Source organism: Megalops cyprinoides, chromosome 18, assembly GCF_013368585.1.
Source record: "Megalops cyprinoides isolate fMegCyp1 chromosome 18, fMegCyp1.pri, whole genome shotgun sequence".
NCBI lineage: Eukaryota > Metazoa > Chordata > Actinopteri > Elopiformes > Megalopidae > Megalops > Megalops cyprinoides.
The window spans coordinates 16,594,677-16,614,028 of NC_050600.1; the positions used below are offsets into that span (position 1 = coordinate 16,594,677).

General features: G+C 41.9%; 3 protein-coding genes across 10 annotated transcripts in view; all 3 read right to left on the reverse strand.

Moving 5' to 3' along the window:
* Positions 1-191: 191 nt before the first annotated feature.
* Positions 192-8,686, reverse strand: LOC118793342. Of its 3 annotated transcripts, XM_036551482.1 has the most exons (5): positions 8,490-8,686; positions 7,843-7,903; positions 5,354-5,488; positions 2,443-2,859; positions 192-2,062 (listed from the first exon to the last, which is right to left on the reverse strand). In XM_036551482.1, the coding sequence occupies exons 1-5, from the start codon at positions 8,568-8,570 to the stop codon at positions 1,509-1,511; spliced, it is 1,248 nt and encodes a 415-aa protein (XP_036407375.1). In that variant the 5' UTR covers positions 8,571-8,686; the 3' UTR covers positions 192-1,508. The 3 variants fall into 3 exon arrangements, with proteins under 3 accessions (XP_036407375.1, XP_036407374.1, XP_036407373.1); XM_036551481.1 differs by lacking the exons at positions 7,843-7,903; positions 8,490-8,686 and adding an exon at positions 6,174-6,707 and having other exon boundaries at positions 2,443-2,856; XM_036551480.1 differs by lacking the exons at positions 7,843-7,903; positions 8,490-8,686 and adding an exon at positions 6,174-6,707.
* Positions 8,687-8,786: 100 nt separating this feature from the next.
* On the reverse strand, positions 8,787-11,466 carry LOC118793466. The gene is made up of 2 exons (XM_036551660.1): positions 10,678-11,466; positions 8,787-10,149 (listed from the first exon to the last, which is right to left on the reverse strand). The coding sequence occupies exons 1-2, from the start codon at positions 11,339-11,341 to the stop codon at positions 9,596-9,598; spliced, it is 1,218 nt and encodes a 405-aa protein (XP_036407553.1). The 5' UTR covers positions 11,342-11,466; the 3' UTR covers positions 8,787-9,595.
* A 3,875-nt stretch (positions 11,467-15,341) lies between these two features.
* LOC118793158 (lymphoid enhancer-binding factor 1-like) overlaps positions 15,342-19,352 on the reverse strand; it is a 44,494-nt gene continuing 40,483 nt past the window's right edge. For 3 of the 6 annotated variants that reach the window (XM_036551191.1, XM_036551190.1, XM_036551188.1), the window contains exon 10: positions 15,342-15,719. In XM_036551191.1, the coding sequence (XP_036407084.1) occupies positions 15,640-15,719 (80 nt within the window). In that variant the 3' untranslated portion in view covers positions 15,342-15,639. The remainder of the gene's footprint in view (positions 15,720-19,352) is intronic. The other 3 variants (XM_036551194.1, XM_036551193.1, XM_036551192.1) reach the window with 1 other exon arrangement.

Below are 19,352 nucleotides of genomic sequence, written 5' to 3' on the forward strand. Positions count from 1 at the left end.
GAAACTTGTCTGAAGACGAATAGGTTTATGTGGACAGATTATTCTCAATGAACCCTCTATGATGTCAGTTTAACACCATCTGTAGGAGGGACAACATTCTGTGTCAGTAATATTGCTGTGTGACTAAATGTAATCATTATCTGCTGTGCCCTTTAGAATATGCTGCTGTACTTTCACAACTATGAACCATTTTGATCTGTTTGTCTCTTATATTATAAAATTATCACATCATCAAGAGTTCCATATAAACCTTACCAAGTTAGGAACAAACCATATATAAAACCACCGGTCCATTCCATTTTATTAGCTTATTCTTGTAGTACACAAATGTGAAGAACAATTAATCTGCTGGCTGCATGGGTTTTATTTTAGAATTTATAGAAACCACGTCAACATTTAAATTGATTCTTTTTCCCCCCAAATACAGTCAACTCCAAACTATCTGGGCTAACAGATGGAACCTTGGCACTGACCATCTAAAACATAGATAATTTGCCAAATGTAAATCAGATAACATTTAACTTTAACCTACATAAAAAATAAGGACTGCTAGCTGAATACCAAACAACCTGTACTAAATACAGGACCTCTGCTTCCAAGATACATGTAGCAAGACAAGATACAAGATTAAAAAGAAATCTAGTAGCAGCTACTGTTGCCATGTATCATTGCTTAGATACAAGTAGCTGGCTTGTAGCGAGTAGCTGTAGTGAGCACTTATGAAACAGACTATTTTATCAAATCATTTAATGGCTGCAAAATTTAATACCACCTTTTAAACAGTGTGTACCTTTGAATACCAAGCAGCATTCTGCAAACCAGATAACAAGAAGTTGAGTAATAAGAAACCAATAACTGGGGGGGGGGGGCTTCTTACAGAGGCTGGGAAAGTGTGAGGGTCTTCATTATAGTACTGGGGTGTACTATAATGTAGTACTAACAGTCTTGAGAATGAGCCTGTCATTGTCAAAGTACTGCAATACAACATTTTTCAGTGTTTTATATCCAATTAATTAATTGCACTGAGAACTGCCAAAATGTTATCTGTGTTAATATGTTTATAAAATCTTAATGTTACACAAGAGGACATTAAAAGAAGGTGATGGCTTCTTAGCCATCTACCAATGGCTACTTAGTTGTTTTAGGCTTGTGGGGAAATCACAGCCATAAACTGCTTGCCAAAGAGCCCTCAAGTTTGTGTACACTATAACAAGTGTACATACTTTGCAAGACAATGACATTTTTAATTACAGCATTGGTGTAATTCATAACAGATGTAATCTTTTTTCTTTCACTCTCACATCAGGGGGCACACATGAAGAACTGGAGGGTTGCAGATGTGGCACCCCTGATATCTTACATCTCGTTCCACTTTTACGAAACAACTTATCTTCCCTACCAAAACTAACTAATTTAAACATAAAATGATATTAGAGGAATGTATGCAAAAGGAGTACAGTAAATGGGAATTAAAAATGAAGTAGCAATTTGCTAGCAACAAATGTGTGTTACTGATCTGAGGCTGCAGAAGTAGAGGAGAGTTCCGTGGCCTCCTTGCCGGAGGCCCTGCCCAAACACACAGACTGGGGTGCAGTGCTGGGCCGGGCAGCCTCTCCCCTCGCCTCCTGTGGGTGGTCTGATGGTGCAGACGAGACGCCCATCACCTTCATAGTGAGCAGCTGATTGGTCCATTCCTGCCTCTCCAATAACTGTACAATCCTGTCCTGGACACTGGCAGCGACAGCAGTCTGAGCCCTGATGCTCTTTGCCAGGTCGCTCATGCACCTGTTGCTGCGGGATACCGCCCGAACAAGCGTCCGCTGGATGCGGTTGTTTTCCGCCATCAGGCGACACTGCTCTTGCTGGGCAGCCAGGAGGTCTTGCTGTATGGTGACCGCTGCAGCGTCCTGTGTAGTACTGTGAGCTTGGCCTTCCTCATACGGCATGGGGATGGGTTCCAAATGCAAAGGCACTGTATCAGTCCTCTGTTGGCCAACAACAGACTCCTCTGACTCGGTTTTTATTATGTGTTGCGTCTCTCTGATAGCCCCTTCATGGGATCCTGAAACAAAAAATGTAAAATAATAATCTGTACATTCATTTTGTAATTTTTCTTGCCCATTAAAGAGGATCAGCTCTTTGGGCAGCAGTGTAGCATAGCAGGTAAGGCATAGGACTCGTAACCAAAAGGTTGCTGGTTCAATTCCCCACAGGTGCACTGCTACTGGGCTACTTAACCCACAATTGCCTCAGTAAATAACCAGCTGTATAAATGAATAACATTGCAATTGATGTAGGTCACTCTGGATAAGAGTATCTGCTAAATGCCTGTAATGTAATGCTTAAAGTGATATTTCCGCAATGATAAATTAAGGACATTTAGGACTGAAGAGTCGGCAACTCTTGTTAGAGTAGCGAGGCTACCTTTCTGGAATCACTGACCTGCTGCAGGAGCCGGGTGTTGACTTGCCGCCATATCCACGTCACCCTGCTGCCGCTCCCTCCTGGTCTCCCTCTCCAGGGGAGCAGCCTGTAAGGCTGCGGAGGACGGGCCGCCCCTCCCCTGCGACACGCGCGCGTGCAGCGCCGCCTGCTTGGCTCTGAACAGCTCGGCTATCTGCCCCAGAACACTGACTAGCTGTCCCTGGATGGCCGCGGAGGTGCTGGCCTCGTCCCTCGTCTGCTGCGCGTCCGCCCTCTTGAGCTGGATCTCCTCCCTCTTGAGCAGCAGCTCATCTTTCCTGTGCTGTGTTTCGCTCTCCAGCATTTTGTGGAGCACTCCCACGTACTGCTCATCTGACTCCAGAATTATTTTCTTCCATTCGTCGCTTGAGCATGAGGCTCTTTTCCTTTTGACTGCTGAAAAAAAGATATATTTATTCATGTACACTCTTCCAGAGTTTGGAGTAGGCCTACTGTACAGTTGCTTTTACTAACTGCAAGTCTTTGACTGCAAAGCATTTTCAATGTTTTTCACTGGCTAGTGAGGCAACTTTTAATGTTACTAAGCACACGTGAGCAAACTATGTACACCACTTTCTTAAAAACTAAGTATCCAGTCAACCATCAACAGCATTTAACAGTTTAACAGCATTTGGCATGCAGCCTGATGCCAATTTCAGACCCATTTCTTCACCTATAGTAGTGTCACTCTTTACTGGCTTCCTAACACTGCTTCTCCATCGAAGTAAATTGGGACAGTTTGCTGGTACTCATATGAACATGGAGCTAGGGATGGGTATCGTTAGGATTTTATTGACACCAATATCAATACTGCTGCTTAACGATACCGATACTTATCGGTACTCTTATTGATACTACTCTCCATAATTTGGTGCAAAAATAAAGACATGACATTTAAAGATGTTAAAAGATTCAACAGTTATTTTATTATTACTTTTTTACAGAAATAAGTTTAATTGTTTCTGGAGTTGAAAATATTAACAACCATAAGCAATACAAAATTATTCATCTCTGGTTGTCAGGACAGCTCACACTAAGCTCAAACTTAGGCTACCTAGCAGTTAGCGATTTATGCTGTTGGCTACCAAGCATACCTAAACCAACTTGACTCCACTGTAGTGAAGGGCTGTAAATCTTTCACAATAAACTTGGCAACAGCCCTGTGACATTCTGCTGTTTTTTCCCCGTGTCATTTTCCCTCATCTAGCGATGGAGAATGGGTTGGACTTGGGAGTCTGGTTTCTGCTATCTACTGACGAAGCTGTGGGTGCTGCTTGACTGATGGTTATCTATGGAATTATTTAGGAACATAAATTAGAAGTGCTTAAAACCGATGCTAACTATGTCCCGAGTTAATAATAGTGGTGTGCGGTTCGCGAACGAGCCGTTCTTTTTGAACGACTCTTTTTAGTGAGTCGTTCGTACCGGTTCACAAGCACAACCGAGTCGTTCTTTTTTTTTCCAATTCAGCTGCTCCCGGTCAACTGCATGCAATCCGTCGGGAACCTCTGGTATCACTACGCAGTGCGCGCAGCAATAGGCTAATAACAATCCACAAAGAGCAAGAACGTGTGGACTAATGCGCCCAAAAAATAGGTCGCAGTAACGTCCGCCTCTTAAGAAAATAGACTAATTATCTTACTAAATTTACCCCAGTGAAATAATTATTTTTAATCTTTGTATTGTAAACAAAAGGATCTGGATTTAGTTACACCGCTGTAGTGTCTCGACCATCAACCTTCTGCAGCTCAGTAGCCAGGAAGATCGAGTTCGAAAACCTGAGTGCAAAAGCCGGAGTTCGACCTCGGACAGCTCGACAATTAAACAATAGCACTGTCCAAATGAGTAAAACAAAAAGATTTTTAAGGACATGCACGTAATTGTATGATGTTAAATTGACGTGTTTTAGGCTATACACGTTTATCGATACATTGATTTATTTTACCATTTTGAAACGTATGAAATTGAAAAAACGGTGGTAGTGCTTGAGTATTTTTTTTTTCATTAACATCAGATTTGTACACGGCCTTTTGCATTCAAGGTAAAGCTTCAGCGAGTGTTGTAAGCTGAAGAAACGAGTGAGGAAACGTACCGGAAGTTCAAATGAATCAAAACTCAAAACCAGGTTCCGTTTCTCAAACTATTCGAAAGAATCGGTTCACTAAAACAAATCTAACTGCCCACCACTAATTAAGAACTACAGACTTATTTTTTATAACGATAACGAGTGTTACCTTGACTTGACGAGGTCGAGAGAGTCCCATTTTTAGTTTGGCAAATCCCATCATCATCGGAGCTGGGAGGCTCCGCTGAGGACGTAGGTGCAGAAGCCGCATTGCTAAAGCAGTCAAACACGCTGCACTGCTTCAGATTTATAGAATGTCGTATTCTTAAGTGTTTCATGAGGTTGCTGGTGTTACCCCCTTTACACGCAGCTACCTTTTTACATATATTGCATTTAGCTGCATTTTTATTCAATTTAGTAAAGTGAGCCCACACTTTTGAACGTTTTACCCTATCAGCCATGACTGTAGAGCACAGAATAACGCTCGGAATTCGAAACGGTTATGGTTAGGGTTAGCCAATCAGAGGCATGCGAACGCTTTCGTCACACGGAGCAGAGCGTCCCTCCCATACCTATGGTCCCTCCCGTCCCGTCCCTCCCGCTGATCCAATCTAGCACCAGCCATTTGAAAATGCCAGCTATGTTAGAATGAATAAACGTTACATAAATACCGATACCAGCACCGTTTGTCCAGGAGCTTATCGATATTTCGGTACTGACCAGTCAGGAACGGGTACCAATTTAGTTCAGGTTCTCGATGGCCATCCCTACATGGAGCAGACATGATCAAAACACAATCAGTCATTAAGAACAACCTGCGCTTACCTTGGTGGGGCCTTGTGATGATTGGTGGAGGCGAACGGGGCCTTACTTCGGGTGCTGCTTGCATGACTGGCTGTTGTTCTTCACTAAGGATTTGGACTTCTACTATGGGTTCGTCACAAGTCAACGCTGAATCCTCTAAAACAAGATGTGTATACGTTTCAAACAAGGGAAATCCATATGAGACAATCAACACTTCATCCATTCCGTAGTTACTGCCTTCAATTTACAAGGAGAAATTAAAAAAAAAAACTTTACTGGAGAACACTTGTGTTGCTTTCACTTGGGAACATTTGGCTAGCAAAGTGGTCTCCAATAAAAGCAACACTATCAGTATCAACTATCAACGTGGCTACTTCATGTTATGTTTCTGATGTGAACAGATCGGTTTTATAATAAGGGCAGCAGCAAATAAATCTAGCCAGCTAGCAATCGATCTAGTAAAGAAAAATGTCAAGCTATTTACCTTCTATCCTAGCTAATAGGCAGCACACATGCTAAGAAGACAACTTAGCTATCTAAGTAGTTACTTCACAGTTGTTTTCAGAGGGGACGTAGCCTGCTAGCAAGCTTAACTGTAGCAACCTAGTGACTGTAAACTGCTAGCTAATGTCAGCTAGACAGCCTTTACTTGTGCCAAAATAACGAGTAATTATTAGCTGGCTACAAGCCAGCAAACCCAAGTCAAAGCAAGCAGCTCACTAGCTACCTACCTAGCATCAATAACCAACTAGCCAAAACAGACTTTTTAGTAGCACTACATCGACAGCTAGCTAGTAATATGTTAATGGAAATAAATTTATCAAACCGTTAGTACAGTTACCCGAGGTTGGAGACGGAGACGACATGGCCTCCAGAATCGACATAGCGGAGTTCAACACGCCACCCCCCGATGTTGCAGGTCTAGCATTGCCCAGTACGGAATCCATAATATTAAACCATTTCCCCCCTTTTCGGTCCGGACCGCCTCGACTGTTGTGTTCTTTGAGTTTCCTGTATTCTTGTTTTAGTTTCTTTACTTTTTCACGGCACTGCTTTGCACTGCGAAGAAATCCCACCGCAGCCAGTTCGGAGGAGATCCGCAAAAATACCTTTTCGTTCCGCACAGACGATTCGAGCTCTTTTTGGACGGTGGAATCCGCCCAAATGGACAGCATTGCTTGGATCTCCTCGGGAGTCCAAGGCTGCACGCCGTCGTAAACCTTTAAAGAATCCATCTCTAGATTCTTTTTTGTTGTTGTTGTGATTGCTTATAACTAGCAGTTTTCTTTCTTTCGTGTAGGCTATTTAGCTAGCTAGCTATTTTTTAGTGTTCCTTGATGCAATAAGCTTTGACTTCCCAGGCACCATTGCTTTACCATAGCGTCATTGCACTGTGCGGTAACTCCGCCCAGGGCGGCAAAGTTTTTTTTTTTTCCCCCAAAACGTCAAGTGGGGAAATCAGCCCATGGAAAAGCAGAGCCGACAGTACTGTTAATTTAAAATGTGACAGGATCTCCATTACAACAATAATAATAATATGAATTGGCTGCAAAAATATACTAGCCTACATGATAAGGTAGCGACATAGCTGGTTGTCTTGTACTTATCTCTTCTCTTACCGAACCCGAGGAATCCTGACCTCCGAGCTTTTATAAAGAATGGATATATCAATAATCCAAAACTATAAGATGATGCTTTGAAGTTCTGCTATGTTTCAGAGGATGAGGGGGGAAATCTCTCCAGTATCCTGGATACCTACAACCTAGGTCCACAATTTCTTGCATTCCTATTTTAAGCCTTTTTGAAGTTGCAGATAAGACAATGTGTGGGATCTACAGTTTTGCCGTAAGTAACAGACATATGCACAACACATGTACATGCACATGCAAGCTGTCCTGTAACTGGAATTCAGCATTCAGTTTGCGAAATCCCTGGTTTCTTTGTACCCAGCATCAGCAGTTGTGCAGTCCACTCAGTTCTTCTCGTGCTTGCAGCCACATAGGCTACGTCTGCGGTTTGCATTAACAGGTGTCCGTTTGTTTGGTATGCGTTAAAAGTGAAGATCGGTTTATCGACTCTTTCTTTTTTTTAGTACCCAACAGCGCAACACGACGCTCCATGTGTGTTGTTTAACTTTGTTTCACGCCAGCCTTTCTCTCACTCCGCAATGTAAAGTCACGGTTTTATCAGGTTTTGGAGCAGATACGCGTGACGTGAACTGCAACTGTGATTTAGTGCAGTTTCTCTACCCCTCTTGCGGATCGCCTTCCTCTCATTACTGGGTCGCAAGAAAAAAAAATGCTCCGTCAGGTAATGTTCACGGAGTACCAATATGGAAAATTTCGCAGCAAGCGACCCAACAGCAATGACATCTACTATTGCGTCTCAGGATTCATTTTCAGACAGTCACTGAGTAAGGAAGGTTAATGAAGCCATGCTGATGGTATGCAAAAACTGTTGGCACCATAATTCCAGCATGAATAAAATGGTTTTCTAGATTGTATGCTCACCATTTTTTTCCCGCATTAACATGGGTTCCAGGCATACAATGCAGTTTATAGGCTGCCATCCCTGTAAGAAAAGAGAAACTACATTATACAATTGGAACCCATGTTAATGTGCCATTCACCACATTACAGGTTAGCAGGGCACATCCAAACCTATACAGCACTAATCTTATAAACAGACAACAAAGTCATGAGACACATGCAATAGTAAATACAGTTGTTTAACAAAAGTCTCTGGCTTCTAGTGGGATGTTGACACAAAAGATCTGATTAATTTTGAAGTTATAAATTAACAAAGCTCAGCTGCAGCATTCATGAGAAACAGTTTACATATTTTCAAAATCCAGTGTTTTACAGTTTTAAAGAATTCATCAAGAGGAATACTTTAGAGTATATAATGGATATCTGTACTTGTGTGGATGTACACAGACTCACTGGTTTGCATAGTCCTTTAAATATAATGTAAAGAAGAAAACAATTTTAAAAACAGGAAGATTCAATTTTTTCACACAATTCACAACAGTTTGAAACCATATTAATAACCAGGTCCAATACACCCTCTTACTCAGAGCAAGTGACACAGCTTACAATTTTCATATATAAAACATTTATACTGCTGGATGTTTACTGAGGCAATTCAGGTTAAATACCTTGCCCAAGGGTACTACAGCAGTCTTCCACCTGGAAATCAACCTGGCAGTCTTTGGGTTACAAGCCCAGCCCCTTGCCATTGTACTGCACTGCCCCCCAGTTTTGGTTTAATACTCTGTCATACAAAGAGAAAGTATGGGAAGCATGTTTCATCTTTGTTCCAACAGCTATAAAGAACATGGCACATACATTGTACACAGCCAAAGTTACATAAATAAATGATTTTTACATTTTACATTATTTCACATTGAAATGGTTACATACAGTATTTCAAAAATTAATAATATAGGGGTTTGTACATTTGCATACATGTTGTAGGGCTGAGTTTATGTGGTTTTAAAAAACTAGACTACAACTTGAAAATGTATAGGTTTATTCATTAGTATATGTACACATACTGATTTTCCCCAGAGAATCAAGCCTCCCATTATCTCAGTATACCATAATTTTAAAGAACGTTCCATGACAATAATATTGCTCTGTGATTCAATTGTGACTGAATAACAATGGCACCTTGTGGGATACGTTTTTCAAGAAAAATACTAAACCAAGAACAAATCACATTTTGCACTTTTTACCCACTGTTGTTCATTTTTGATATTTCACAACATGTAGTTTTCAATTGGCAATTCCTTTATATCTACAGTTAATGCTACAAAACATCAAAACATAGGTCCACTCAGTGTCAGTAGTGTATCGTTGTGATGTGCCTTTTCATTTATTATTATTTTGTTCACTGCATGGCTAAAGTTTTAATTTATAATTTACCAACAAGGACCCAGATCAACATTTCAATCCATTCTCTTTGCCCAAAAACACAAAAACAAATAACCTGTTAGGTCTTGTTAGGAAAGAGCCTTTCCCATAATTGCCAGCAAGTGTGATGAACATAAATACAGTCATCCTGATCCACTTTCCCCCTTTTCAGAAACAACTTCTCTTTCCTAACAATGCTGGTAGTAAACAGGATCCCGGGCACTTGGATGAGGTAATGTGCCATGCAGAATTTGAAATTAAAGGAATGCATACAAACCCAATACTGTAAAGGGAGGGGCTACAATGAAAAGAAAGTAATTTAGCAATTTGCTGGCAATAAATATGTGTGTTACTGATCTGAGGTTGCAGAAGTAGGAGAGAGTTCAGTGGCCTCCTTGCCAGAGAAATGGTCTGAACACACAGACTGGGGTACAGTGCTGGGCCGGGCAGACTCTCCTCTTGCCTCCTGTGGGCGTTCTGACGGTGTAGACGAGACGCCCATCACCTTCATAGTGAGCAGCTGATTGGTCCATTCCTGCCTCTCCAATAACTGTACAATCCTGTCCTGGACACTGGCAGCGACAGCAGTCTGAGCCCTGATGCTCTTTGCCAGGTCGCTAATGCACCTGTTGTTGCGGGATACCGCCCGGACAAGCGTCCGCTGGATACCGTTATTTTCAGTCATCAGGCGACACTGTTCTCGCTGAGTTGTCAGGAAGGCGTGCTGCACAGTGACTGCTGTGGAGTCTTGTGTAGTGCTGTGAGCCTGGCCTTCCTCATACAGCATGGGAATAGGCGCTGAAGTTAAGGGAGCTACATCAGTCTTCTGTGGGCTGACAACACACTCCTCTGTCTCAGTTTTTATCATACAGTGTCTCTCTGTTGTGTCTTCTTCATGTGTTTCTGAAACAAAATTTACAAGAAACTCACAAGTTGCATTTTTGGATTTCTTGTTACCTGTAGGAGGGAAAGGACTACTACTACTGATAAATATAAGCATTTAACCCACAGCTGGAACCAAAAATGTGCATTCGGCAATATCAATATTCTTCTTGAAAGAAATCAGAAAACAATTCCTCTATTCCAGTGTCCCAATACTGTATAAAATGACATTTTTTTTATTCGGACAAAATTATGGAGACTAGCAACAAGATACCTACCACCAAAGTGATAATGTCCAAGTTCGCAATTTTGCCACCAGGCATTGCGACTACCATGTGTCCGTAACCCAAGAAATCACTTTCTTTGCCAGGTAAACGTGGCACTTACTTGTTTATCATGGCACAAGGCCCTGAATGTTTGAGTATATCCAGATAAAATGCTACATTTCCCCAACTTTACCCCAACTGACCATGGCAGCGTATCTGCCGACTTGCTAGACTAAAGACCTGGTCAACAGTACTTACTAAGGCACCTTCTTACATTACTGACCTGTTGCAGGACATTGGTGTTTAAGTGTTCCTACATCCACATCACTCTCTTGTCGTGTATGGGGTTCCCTCCTCGCCTGCCTCTCCCAACGTGTAGTGTGTGATGCTGCTGGACCATTTCTTCCGTGTAGTGCACGCCTGCGCAGAGCAGCCTGCTTAGCTTTGAACAAAATACGCCGCCGTTGACTATTCCATCTTCTCACTGCCTGCTGCATGGTTGTCTTGTACCCATTTTCCACAGACGAAACAGTGTCGAGCAGAGCGCTGTCTGGACCAAAGTCGGTCGTGCTGGCAAGCGCATCTTTGTTTTCCATGGCAGTGTCTGAGCCGTAATACGTGACGTCACACGCAAAGTTGGATCCCTGTCTGTGTCCAAGCACCGAATCCATAGTGACATACCACTCGGCATCGCTTTTCTTGTTGTGGTCTTTCAACTTTTTGTATTGTTGTTTGAGTTTTTTTATTTTTTCTCGGCACTGCTTAATACTACGGTGGATGCCAACTGCGGCCAATTCTGTGGTGATCCGACTGTAAACTCTCTCGTTTCTGACTGTTGATTCTAGCTCTTGCTGGATACTTGAATCTGCCCACAGAGTCAGAAGCACCTGGACCTCGTACGCAGACCAATGCGTTTTCTCTCTGGTAAAGTCGGCGTATGCAGCCATTGTCCTCTGCTTCTTTCTGGTTTCCTTCTTCCCCACAGCTTTGCCGCTGACTGAAGCAACGTCATTACGCAATTCTGTAACTCCGCCCCTGGCCTGCTTGTAGCGGGGCCAGCACCAGAACTCGCGATTGGTTCTTGCTTGCCTAGATAAAAATATACTGCAAAGTCAAAAGGAATCGTAAATGGGCCAGCAGCCTGGTTTCAGCCTTGCAGTGGAAAGGGAGTAGCCTAAGAGTATGAATTACAACAAGCAAAAGGTAACACGCCATAAATGTTAGAACAAAGGGATTTGGAATCAGAAGGCACAGATTCTGTGCTGATTCTGTTCAAAATATGTCATTTTTAGGGCGTGGTGCTGCGCGGATTTAACGACGTTAAGTATAGATCGGCTAATAAAAATGGCAGAGCGAATATATCATGTCTACGATTTAATGACAAATGTCTGCACATAACCAGCACAGCAGTGCGCAATAAAGGACGTCTAGATCTCACGTGAATCAAAACCTGACCGCGCAAAGGCAAAATTTACGCACGTTATATTTTAATAAGGGGCCTCTGCTATACTTAATAAGCATGCATGTCAGCTATGCGTGTCTGTTGAGAGTGCTCGTAAGCAGACCAACACCAAATCTATCAATTTAAAGACACTGTGGCTGAAGAAAACATAATTCAGTTCCAGGACTGTTGGTATCTGCCTTTCCTAATACATTCCAATGCTCCTTCTGAGTGCGTATTGCATTATTAGAGAATGTGTTCTGGAATTAAAGGGGAAAATTTGGTTAGGTTTAGGCTGCATTCCAGATGTGTGAAGCTGTTATAGTATGCTACTTGCATACAAAGGAGGAAGCATTTCTTCATTATCTGGGGATGCGTGGTAACAGGAATGAGTAGCCTACACAGTTATTTTTTCCATAGCCTTATGCTAAGCACACAATAACGGTTAAGAGGAAAGAAAAAGGATGTTAGCCTTAGTAAATGTAGTTTGCTCATTTTCCACGTGAGGGCGCCGTAGTACCACAAATAATGGACGGGTAGCTGCTGAGGTGGTTTCTGTAGTGTATTGATCCATAACTTAAGAATGAGTCAAAATATAGGGTATGTGCAATTGTAAAGTACAGTGAATTAGAATTAGAATTTGGTGTACATGGTTACATGTAACTATCTCCCCCGAGACAACTGCAGATATTTCTCTTCTATTCCTGCTCCTGTTTGGAGACTTCAGAGAATGTTGTCATCTCAGTTATACAGCAGGAAAAGCATCTGTAGGAGAGAATACAGTACATCTGTGCTCTTTGCATTTGACCCCACGTGTTGTGCACTACCACACTGTTTGATTTGATTGGACCCTCCTGAATAGTTGAGGGTCACATTACACATTAAACATTAAAAAAACATGACCACAGCTGGGAAGTACAACAGAATACGTTGAATGTTTTTGGAAAGAAAGGTAAGATTGATGAATTCAATATACCCACATTATCCAGCTGAATTTGAATCTTCTTTCATCAGCTGCTTCCACTTGATAAATGAAACTCCGCATCCATAAATACAGTATACCCTGGAAAGAGTTCTATCGTTATATCATCAGCTGGGATCACAGTGTGTGGAAGAGAAGGATAAGTTTTAGGAGGCTGTGGAAGAAACTCTGTTAAGGTCAGTGTTCTGGAGTTTGTATGTGGTGAGCTCGTAAGTATGCAATAATTTATTCTCTTTGAAGGCCGGCTAGGAATTGCCAGGGGAATGAGTGGTTGTATAACAGTACAACAGTGTTGACCGCTGAGAGTAGAATTGTCAGCAGGTGTAGGCTTTTGGTAGATGGCCACAAAGAATCCTTGCAAAAAAATCCAGCAAAAAATAAGATTACTTAAAAATTTTTGGTCCGTCAGTAACTGAGGTTTTACCATTACATGTAATGACAATGTAAAAAATAGTGGGCAAAAATGAATTATCATGACTATTGTATTCAATGTATTGCTCTAAAGTAAAGCACTTAACTTGAGTTGATCAAAAAATGAGACGTGAGCATGAACTCATTTTGAACATTGCAACATGTTTACTGCATCCTTGTAATACAGTACATGTAGTGTTTCTTACAGATAGATGTTGCAGTGTATCAGTTGTTGAGGGAGTTATCTTTAGTTTTTAAGCTTGATCAGTGCATTTTGTTTTCAACTTACACTTAGGTGGGAGTGGTCTATCTCACACCGCTCCTGACTGGTTCTCTTCTTACCTTAAGTGAATGCACTAGGTCTCCTGCATAGTTTCTCTGTGCCAGTTACCCTCTCTTCTAGTGTTCCCCAAGGCTCTGTGCTGCACATACTTTCTCCCATCACTCCTATGGAGGCAGTCTGTGGCCCTGCCCCTTCTGACTGGCTCTTTCTTGGATCTTGCCGCCTCAGTTCTTGTTTACCAGTATCCACTGTTCCAATCCTGTGTCTTCGACAGCCCTTTTGTCCTGTAATCCCTATTATTCACTCAGATCCTTTGTTATTGACAGACTGCTTTCCACCTCTTCATTATCCCATTCAGCTGTGACTGATCTCAAGATGAAACAAAACAGAACTTTAAATCTATTGCTTGTTTCTGGTGTTATTTTTTAAATGTTATGTGAATGAGAAAAAGTGTGGTGTCTTTAATTAGTCAATTTATAAGATAAACACAAATACAATTCATGACCTGACCTTAATTCAGCATCAGGTGTGTTTTTGATCCAGATGAAAAGTAGAAAGAGGTAAGGTTATTGTTTCATGCTGTCTGATGGTTGCTAGCATTATCTGAGGTAGACCAGTGGTGAAAGATGAATGCCACACTACTTCTATTTTCATTAAAGGTCCCACCCTTTCCATACAAAATGCATTGCATTTAGTGCCACAAAAACACCTCTCAATCTTCCCTTAACCCTGTTTGTAGGCTGCTAGTTCATTTGAAGTCTGCGATATACAGTACAATAAAATACACTATGGCACAATGTATAGACTTGTATTCAGGTTTTTTTTTTTTAGGAAAGTAAGTGTCTGCTTTGTACATGACTTTGTGTATACATTGTTGTTGCTAAGTGCTGGTGAATCAAAATGTACTCATCCAGTAAATGTGACACAGACTTTCAATATCACAGAGTTACAAACTCAAATTCAAACTCAAAAATCAGTCAATGCTGCCTTTTTATTTTTGTAAAAAAACATGTTTAAACACATTGAAAATGTAGCCACTTGGAAGCAAAGTGCTCTACCAAGTTGACAGTAATTTAACATAAAATAAAAGAAAACGTGTCTGTTAATGCTAAAAAAAAAATCAATGAATTACAGAAATGCTTTCATGGAATTGAAATGGCATAAGACCACACTATTAGCTACCAAAACAGAAGACAATTACGTTGCAATTAAAGAAAGACCGCCAAGTGCTGTGATAAATATATATATATTTTTTCCATTTGTCCATTTAGAACAAGAAAATATAGGCTTCAGAGCACCTACTCTTGTGACTTTGTCCTTATATTGTTTGTAAAAATATCAAGAAAAGTGTAACTGACATGTCCTGACATTGTTTTATAAAGTACACATATTGAGATCTATTGTACATCTGACAAAGACTGAGAGGTCACTATTTGTTACAAATAGTTATCAAAAGAAGCCTTTTTATTTTTTCTCATTTCTACAAGACGCTTCAACAGGAAAAGACAAAAAATGTTTTCCCTGTCTCCAAAGCTTATTTCAGTTTCATATATATATATAAAAATAAAACTTGAAATTAAAATTAAGAACCACCACAACATGTACATCAAGAAAAAAAAACAGTTTAAAATATAAAAAGCATTCAAAATAAAAGTTTCCCCAAAATGAAAGCTAACAAACGCTGAACATTTTTGCGCCGCCGTGCCTTTTCGAAAACACTTTTAAGCAGACATTTCCTTGACAACAATGTGATCCCTTACTATTTCCGTGTGTCAGGAATACAAATGGGCACAACTCCCTGGATGTGGTTTTGAACAACGAAGTGGGGGGTGGGGGGGGGGGGGGGTGTGGACAGAACAAAAGAACTGAGGTGCCAGAAATAACGCAGAAACAGGTGCGTGGAATGTGCTCAAGCGGGCCGGTGACTGATGGCCTAAGGAAAACCGAGAACTATCGATTTATTTTATTTTTTGAGTGCGGTGTTCACATGAGCGTCTTTTACAGGTGTGACTGCCTTCACAGTTCGCCGTGTCTGAAGCAGGGGGCTGTAGATGTGAGGAACTGGAAAACTGGAGTCCCTCAATGGAGAGGAGAATGAGGGGTGGGGGGAGGTTGATGGCTGTAGAATTTAACAGGCTTCCATCTTCAAAAGGGGGCCCATAGCTGCTGACTTCGCTTTGCATGTGGAGAACGTGTTTCGTTTCCCTCCTACAAGAGACAGAACCACAGCAACATTAATGGCCAAAATCGGACATACTGTAAAATACAGACTCCTGAGGTCATGCAAGTCTTCTCTAAATAACATTCCCCTGTCCCGACAATTACAGTGAATTAGGGATCATTAGGTTTTGCAACTACAGATTTCAAACGATTGAAATCTCCCTCACATATAGTGCATACTATATGGGGCAACACAATATCAGACAGAATGTGCTCACAATCATTCACCGTCAAATATTATACCTGTAGTCACAAAGATCCTCTGGCCTTAATCTCTGCAAAATATGGGGCAAGAATAACTGGCCCAAAGGTGGACAACACCTCAGGTCCCATCATATGAAACCAAAGGCCTATTTTCTCATTCATACTTCAGTGTCTGGTTTATGGATGAAACCAGTGTGAGAAGGACCAGAAGAGGTGTGGAATTGTGTTTAAGGATTCTACAGCAGGCGTCTCAGAGTGGGTCACAGAGGCACAAAGAGGGTTCAAAAGCGCACCAACACTGCTGTTTAGTACACCCCAGCAGCAGTCTCCCTCCATACAAATGTATATCCTCAGCATCTAGCTATACATTGACCATAATGAATATTTCTGAGAAGCAGATGTATTGGAAGAGTTACTAATCCATGATAAAATTTCAAAAGTTGACCTCATGCCTACATGTGATGGCAGAAATGCCCAAAATAAAATCTTACTTGAGGCTAAAAAAAAAGTTTTGGTGAGTTTAAAAAAATGGACCATGAACTGCCTTAATGATCCCGTCTGCACTGAATGCAGCATAGAGTTGGCTTCAATTAATGAGCTAAGCCGCATTCTTTTAACGCACTGGAAATGAAATGGAATACTTTAATACTTTATCAAAGTCAAATGCGAAGACTGTGGCTTTGACCGTGCGCTATTAAACCGTCCTCACAATGCAGCGCTACGTTGGTGTAATTAAGCAATGAGTCTGCACGGATTCACTGAAGCGCACCCGCCGTGCACAGGCGTTTGGGAGTCTGCTCTGCAAGGCCAGCAGCAGGCCCTGTGGAGTCCTGCCCCCCCCCCCCCCCCCAGTGCAGACTGCTCTACCACATGTGGATGAAAGGGAGCGGGCCGGGGCCAGCTTTCCCTGGGAGGGCTGACCCCGGGGCCGAGGAAAAACAGGGCGTCCGCGCCGGTGCGAGCACCCTGTCGCTTTTATTTACCTCCTCTCCCCCTTTTCATCCCTGGATTTCAAAGCCCCTGCTCCGAGCGGCTCTTCCTGGGAAGGTTTTTCCTTTCGGCCTCAGATGAAAAACAGCGGGCTTCCTGTCGAGGAAGAAGACCGGGGGGCGCCAGACCAGGGCCCTCACAGCCTCCGCCGACACAAACGCCGGGATTCAAGAGCTACTCCCCGTTAGCACTCAGGAATGTCCACTGGACACGCAGGAAATGAAACACTCCTCTGTTTCAAGGGCAGGCTTCTCCTGGCGTGGGCGGGCGGGCCTTCCTTTGAAGTGTGGGAGGTTAAGATAACTGGCACGGCCCCGCGTCTCCCGATCGCAGCCTTCACCTCGCAGTGAAAAATCAAAGCGCCGCCAGCTGAGCTGCTCCCCACCTGCCCCCTTACCCTCTGCCCCCCGGATCCCACCCCACCCCCCGGCCCTCTCTCCGACTCCCACTCCGCCCCCTTGCCCTTTCTCCCTCTGACTCTCTCTGACACCCTCTCTCTCTACCCCGTTTCTCTCTTCAATGGTAAACAGTAGTTCGACTACACTGGATATGCTGCACAGGGATGTATACATTAAAGGGTGTAGTACTGAAGTAAGGCTTATAACACAAAATGAGACCTGCTACAAAAACACAGTGTGGGCTTTTGAAAATTAATTTGTTTGTGTACCTGAATTTAAATATTAAACTGGTCAAACAAGACTGTTTGCTAGCTGCAGTCCTAAGTTAGGTAATCATTACAAGTTAAACTAGCTTTCTAATTTGACCTAGCTAATACTATGCTATTTAGTATAATAACTGTGTTTGCAATGACAAAAAAATAATTTGATAACTTAATAAATCAATTGATATATTCCTCTAAACTTAAAATATCATTATTTGGGACAGCAGTATAGCATAGTGTGTAAGGAGCAGGGCTTGTAACCAAAAGGTTGCCGGTTCCATTTCCTGCTGGGGCACTGCTGCTGTACCCTTGGGCAAGATACTTAACCCAGAACTGTCTCGGTAAAAATCCTGCTGTATAACTGGATAATATGTAAAACTGTACCCTATGTAAGTTGCTCTGGATAAGAGTGTCTGCTAAATGACAATAATATAATGTATTAGCTACTCAGAGCAGAAGTTCTATCATTTCCAATTTTTCATAATCAAAACATTTTAGGAGAATAATGTGTCATACTTCCGGAATGTGAAACATTAATCCACTTTCATAGCCACCTATGAATAATGCCGATTCCTTCAGATCGCCACATTCATGACTGGATGGTGATGCACAGCTTCTTTCCTCTGCAGGGGGTCCGGTTGTGGATACCATTAAACGACATTAACTGAGCATTTCACATGCTGCAGACAGTTAGCTAATGTCAAACAGAGGACAACCAAACAATGGATCCAGGTAGCTAAGGTGTTTATTCTGGCGGTGTGACTGAAGTGGTTTAGCGAGCTTTTGCGTCTCTATCGCACGCATATCCAGAACATCAGTCTACTTTTCTGGCGAAACCCTTTGTGCAGTATATCCCTCCAAACACCGATGAAAAGCAGTAGATTAACTCCTATAAACATCTGCAGTCAAAAGTCCCTCAGCACATCCCCACCACACCCTGCCACAGAAGCCTGACAGGCCCATTATCTCACCCTGTGGTCTTAGCAAGTAAAAGGGGAACTCGCTAGCTTCACTGGCTAGAAACGCACACATTGCTTAGATGCAGAGAGCAGTCGTTTTTTTTTTTTACATGCCACCACTTAAGATTGTATGTCCTACATATGCCTCTATTGTCTTAATTCCGATGGTGCTTTGCCTTTTATGTCTGTTTATTTCCCCACATCCCACCTCATCATGGGAATCAGACTACAGAGAATTCTATTAGAGTTCCAATTAAATAAGAAACATGAAACAAGAGGACTTTCGTGGTTTTGAGATCCATAAATTGGGCCTATTTGTGCTAATCAATGCTGCTTGGTTACTGTTTAGTACTATACAGAACTTCTCTTACATTCATGTTGCATAAATGAAAAGTGTCCAGTGAAAATGAGGTCACACAGCAACACATTTTACCCCTGTTGTACTTGTACAGAATGTTTAAGGTTAACAGATTAAACTGCAGTTATAAAACTGCATTGATTCATCAAGATTAACCGAAAAATACTTATGTTGACACAAAAGCCACATAAGGAAACGTGTCACGTTCTTTAATATTCATACCTGTAAGCAAACAGCATAACATGCAGCAGGGATGTATGTGAGGTACTGAAGTGAACCTCTGTTCAGGCAAACATGATTGGACTCGTTGGTTAGCCACATCTGATGTGGCCACAGTCTTTAAACAAACTGCTTCATTCTGTCAGCAATTACTTCAGCCTTAAGAGATCCAAATTTAAAGGAAAGCCTTGTACAATTATGTCTTAATGCTGAAATTTTGGGGGAAAAGG

Excerpts from the sequence above, each read along its gene's own strand:
- LOC118793342 (XM_036551480.1), bottom strand. The coding sequence starts at position 6,567 with ATGGATTCTTTAAAGGTTTACGACGGCGTGCAGCCTTGGACTCCCGAG. Across the intron at positions 5,489-6,173 it reads GTCTCCGTCTCCAACCTCGG|AGGATTCAGCGTTGACTTGT; the intron begins GTAACTGTACTA and ends ATCTTGTTTTAG. Across the intron at positions 2,063-2,442 it reads ACACCCGGCTCCTGCAGCAG|GATCCCATGAAGGGGCTATC; the intron begins GTCAGTGATTCC and ends TTTTTGTTTCAG.
- LOC118793466 (XM_036551660.1), bottom strand. The coding sequence starts at position 11,341 with ATGGCTGCATACGCCGACTTTACCAGAGAGAAAACGCATTGGTCTGCG. Across the intron at positions 10,150-10,677 it reads ACACCAATGTCCTGCAACAG|AAACACATGAAGAAGACACA; the intron begins GTCAGTAATGTA and ends ATTTTGTTTCAG.